Source organism: Sesamum indicum, unplaced genomic scaffold, assembly GCF_000512975.1.
Source record: "Sesamum indicum cultivar Zhongzhi No. 13 unplaced genomic scaffold, S_indicum_v1.0 C00592, whole genome shotgun sequence".
In the NCBI taxonomy this organism is placed as follows: domain Eukaryota; kingdom Viridiplantae; phylum Streptophyta; class Magnoliopsida; order Lamiales; family Pedaliaceae; genus Sesamum; species Sesamum indicum.
Genome location: NW_011629770.1, coordinates 1,037 through 5,719, shown reverse-complemented (window position 1 = coordinate 5,719; position 4,683 = coordinate 1,037). Strand labels below are relative to the sequence as shown.

At 37.7% G+C, this 4,683-nt stretch overlaps 1 protein-coding gene across 1 annotated transcript; it reads right to left on the bottom strand.

The window, feature by feature from the left end:
- Positions 1-383: 383 nt before the first annotated feature.
- LOC105155201 lies at positions 384-4,381 on the bottom strand. The gene is made up of 9 exons (XM_011071072.2): positions 3,513-4,381; positions 3,112-3,292; positions 2,803-2,880; positions 2,014-2,377; positions 1,768-1,880; positions 1,445-1,609; positions 1,152-1,291; positions 891-983; positions 384-792 (listed from the first exon to the last, which is right to left on the bottom strand). Exons 1-9 carry the CDS (start codon positions 3,623-3,625, stop codon positions 630-632), a joined length of 1,410 nt encoding a protein of 469 aa, XP_011069374.1. The 5' UTR covers positions 3,626-4,381; the 3' UTR covers positions 384-629.
- Between the last annotated feature and the right edge of the window lie 302 nt (positions 4,382-4,683).

Below are 4,683 nucleotides of genomic sequence, written 5' to 3'. Positions count from 1 at the left end.
TTGTTGATTTATTAAAAATATAAAAATTTATGAGAAAAAGAAATATAGAGAAGTGAAGTGAAAGAGAAATATGAAATAGTGAAATTAAGAAAAAAATATAATTGTTAGATTATTAAAAAAATGTTAAAATTATTATTCTAACCGAAAAAAATTTAAGAAAATAAATAACTTAAAGGATAAATTTGGATATTTAAAAATGAGTACGACAAAAAAATTTCTTTTATAATAATAAAGATACGAAATTTAGTATAATAAATTATTAAATAAAATATTTTCTTCATACTTCATTTTCTTTTTTCAAATTTTCTTTGTTTGATTTGTTTTCATAAAAATTCAGGATCCAAAAACTTGGATGGAATGACCGGTGTGAACCATCCTGACCATTAAATCATAACAAGTATGTATTCATCCTGACCATTGAATTATAAAAAGTACGTCTCTCTCTCTCCAAGGGCATTCTTGTCTATTAACCAAGAAAAGAGAAGGGCATTGCCGTCATGCTGTGTGTGTGTGTGTGTAAAGAACCATGTGAATGAAGAACAATATTTACAGACAAGAAAGTTACAGCTGAAAGTTTGATGGAGAAGGGAGTCAGTCATTACACAGAGACATCATCATCTTTGTACAAGTTATGGAACTGTTAGCCGACCACCTTTCTGTCCCAACGACTTCCACGACGTTTCAAGCCGCATCAGATGCAACTTCTCCACGAAAGGTTCTAAAACTTCTGCCTCCTCTTCTGGTGCAAAAGCCATGCAGATGCTCAGTTCTTGGACCGCTGCCTCGTATTCTCTGCAAAATTCAGTGCAACTATATTGTAACACTGTCTTAGAATCAAAGTTACCAAAAACAAGCAGTAATGGCCGGAGTTTAACATTGATAATCCTTACCTGTTATAGTACAACATCATGCCGTAGTCTCTTCTCAAAGCCCAGTTATGCGGCTGAAGGATTATTAACCTTTCTGAAGCCATGATCGCAAGCCTGCATCGTTTTGTAACATCCGGACAATTATGTACAAACTATGCGATTTATAACAAGATCCGCAGCTAATTACGTGCCTCAGACGTAATAAATTAATAATGAATGGATAAAATGGGAAAAAGAAACAATAGCAACAATGAAGACAGAAACAAGGCAGGAGATAGCTACCTCAGCTCCTGAGGCCGCAATAAAGGCATCTTTGAGCCGCTGTCCTTGTTGAACTTCTCCTCAGATTTATGAACAGACCTCAGTGGGGAAGTCAGCATCAAGCCATAGTTTGTTCTCGAAGCACGTTTCCAGTAAAGCCTCTGCAGCATACATTACTTCTTTTATTCTCGTAGTCAGAAGCATAAATTCTTCAAGAGGCAAAACTAAACTTCGGAAAAATTTCATTCAAGAGTGATACTCTATGAAGCATGCAAGTTATACAAAATATAAAGTACAGGCACGATCGAGCTCACAATCAAATTCGCCAATGCAATCCCAATGATATCTCGGTTTGTTGCAATATCGAGCCCTAAAAGTGAGTTGCTAGTTATGTCCGAGGCCTTGGATCGCGGATCATCCACACACTTCCCGTTGACAACCCCAAACAAGCTGTGTCCAGAAGTTACTTTAAACAACTCCTACAAATATTGGAAAAAAGGTCCGCATCAGAATCCGCAATGTCCAAGAGAAGATTACTCAATTATGTCAGTAACACCATATAAGTCGCTAATGAAATGGGCATCAGCACTCTAGCAAAGATAACTCGGTCTATTTATGGATTGCAACATCAACATACCTCAGGATTCCCCGTTGGGGGCCATATCAAAAATTCTTCCCCAACTCGAGATCCCACAATGGTCAGATTAAGCCTTCGGCAAACCTCAATATAAATCACGCTAAGCAAAATTGCTGTCAAGTTTTGAACTCATTACTCAGCTGACATCTTATGGAAATTAAGAGAAAGAACCAAAAATGGAATATGCAAGAGCTGAATATGGACAATTAAATACTGTGTTTGGGTTTGAGATTGACGAAAACATACCGCTGGCACACCCAGAGCCTAGCACGGAGTGCAAGTAGAAGCATTTTGAATCCACTAGTACAGGTGACCTCTTGAAACCCCTAGACTCGAAAAGGACTTTGTTTACTGCCTCCAGAACTTCGGCCAAATGACATCCTATATCTCTTGAAACCAGCTCAGCTTCAACTTCCTTTGCTATGGTATCGAGCTCCAACAACCACTCATATATATTTTTTCCAGCCATTGGCATAGCCTCCACATTGTCCCACACTTGGGCATCACAAGGTGATGCTGTATCTCTTCTTTCATTATGCAGCGTAGAAGCATCAATCTCACGGTTGAATGCCAAAAATGCCTCATCCTCGGCTGCCACATAAAGCAAAACCTACGGAACAGATTGCAAACAAAGTAACAACAGCAATGTCAGACAAATTCAGAGCTTTTAATATGACAACAAAACAATCAAAACATGGATTTCAACCACCATAATTTGGGTAACCGCTATGAATTGTTGCAGCAATGCTGCCACTCACACCCTAACAACTGTCGGTCAGTGGTGGCAGCAAATTAAAGAAGGAGCAGCCCAGTCACCAAATTTGAAACAAAAGGGTAATGCTCCCTCTAAAATGCTAGCAGCTGGTTCACTAAGCCTCGCAGCTAATCAAAATTATTAGCAAGATAAGAACCAAGAAACTATCAAATGCGTTGTGTTTGCACTTGCAGACTCCTATATCAACTTTGCTAGTATTATTCAATTCCTCAAGCATTAATAAGCCTAATAAACAGAGCAGAGGATGAAAACACAATTACCTTTGCAAGTGAGATATCTTTGTCCTTGGACTGGAAAGATATCTCCCGAGTAAATTTATCTCTAGCAGCTTTGAGGACCTGACAGATAGTGAAAACAAAGATCAGGGATTCACATAACTTAACCAATTATGCATACTAGCATAGACAATTAATGTCAATTGCACGACCGGTTTTATCTATAGTCAGGAACAGAAAAAAGAAAACAAATGAAAGACTGAGTCATTAGCAAGTACTGTTAGCAATTGAGTGGCGTATCAAGATAAGGATGGATTCTAACAGAAGAAGAGATCCGAATAAATCAATTCCAACCTCCTTATAGAAATTGGCTCTGGAAGAATTATGGGGTTCTGCTAGAGCAGAAGAAGCCAGAGGTGAAATGCCCAACCTCATCTTCTTGACTGCAGCATTTTGAGTTGTGTTAACTGTCATATAGTTCCTCTTCCCTTTTCCACAATCACTCCAACATCCACCACGACCATCAAAACCAAACCTGATGATCGTAAAGAACAAAGGGATATTGGGCATTGCCAAGAATTTGTGTTACTAGCACATATACTTCTCCTATCTACTATCTAAGCTTTTGCATAAACAAGTAAACTCACATCCAACAAACCTCTGTCTGATACACAAACAACAATCAACCGTGTTTAACTTTAAAGGAAAATTCAAGAATGCCCAATTGAATTATTGGGCTCAAAAGATCAAATTACCTGCCACAATTTCCCAAAGAAGGTACAGCCACGGGCATAGGCGCTCCAAGCCCACCAGTCATCATCATTGTCATCTGCCGATTACTCAAACCAGGCAATGAAACACGCAGCATTCTCTTGAATTCTTCTATTTAGAAAGAAAGAACACACACACACACACAAAAAGAAAAAAAAAAGGAAAAGGAATCTTTCTTGAAACCCTCCAAGCAATACCACAAAAGGGTTGTTAAAACAAGACCAAGGTTTTCTTGAAATTTGAGTAACAAGACTCCCAGCTTTACAAGAAACCAACAAAACGGTTGCTGATATTGGGCTCAAGAAGCAACAGCTGTTGTTACCAGACCCCCAAAAAACAGCAAGAAATCTTATTAAAAAAAAAAAAAACAAGAAAACCAAGATAGAGGAGGAATGATCAAGAAAAAAAAATCAAGAATCAAGCTTCTCTTCTTCAGAAACTGGTGAAGAGAAAAGCTTGGGAATTGAATGGGACAGAGGTCTAATGGAGGGGTCAAAAGAGGCCATTTTGGGCATAGAATGGGAACTTCCGAAAGAGGAGGAAGACAAAGACAAAGGTGCTGATGATGATGAATGCAAGTGACTGAAACTGCAACTATTAGAAGAATTATAGTGGAAGCTGACACTCCTAATACCGCTAAAATTCCCAAGATCCATAGTATTGGAAATTCTCAATTCTAGCATCACCAAATATATAATCAAATCCCAAATTCTCCTTTCTATTCTTTCCCTCTCTCTCTCTCTACACCTATATATATAGGTCTGCGTGTATATAAATATTGGTTGATAGAATGGAGAAGGAGAAAAGTACACTCAAAGGGAAGAAAGCTCCCCCTTTTATTATCCCTTGAACTTCAATAGCAGCCAAAAAAAAAAAAATTGATGGCTAGGGGCAGAGCAATAGGTCTGAAATTGGAATCCAGGTAATGCAAAAAGACACAATTTTTGTTTATAGTAATGTTTTATTTCCAATGGGATTACAATAAATATTTAGCAAATTAGGGTTTATAATTTATGCAATCTACCTTTTTGTAATTTGGTTGTGATGGAAAGCACTTATAATCTACCCTTTCTGGATTATATGATAAGAAATCATTCAACTTTTCTTGTGATTAATATTAGCCCTATGGCTCGTTTTGATTCGCGTGATTATATA

Bases quoted from the DNA above. Each gene is read 5' to 3' on its own strand.
- LOC105155201 (XM_011071072.2), bottom strand. From the start codon at position 3,625: ATGCTGCGTGTTTCATTGCCTGGTTTGAGTAATCGGCAGATGACAATG. The intron at 2,881-3,111 runs GTTGGAATTGAT...ACTATCTGTCAG, and splicing joins GAGCCAATTTCTATAAGGAG to GTCCTCAAAGCTGCTAGAGA. The intron at 1,292-1,444 runs GTGAGCTCGATC...TGTATGCTGCAG, and splicing joins TTGCATTGGCGAATTTGATT to AGGCTTTACTGGAAACGTGC.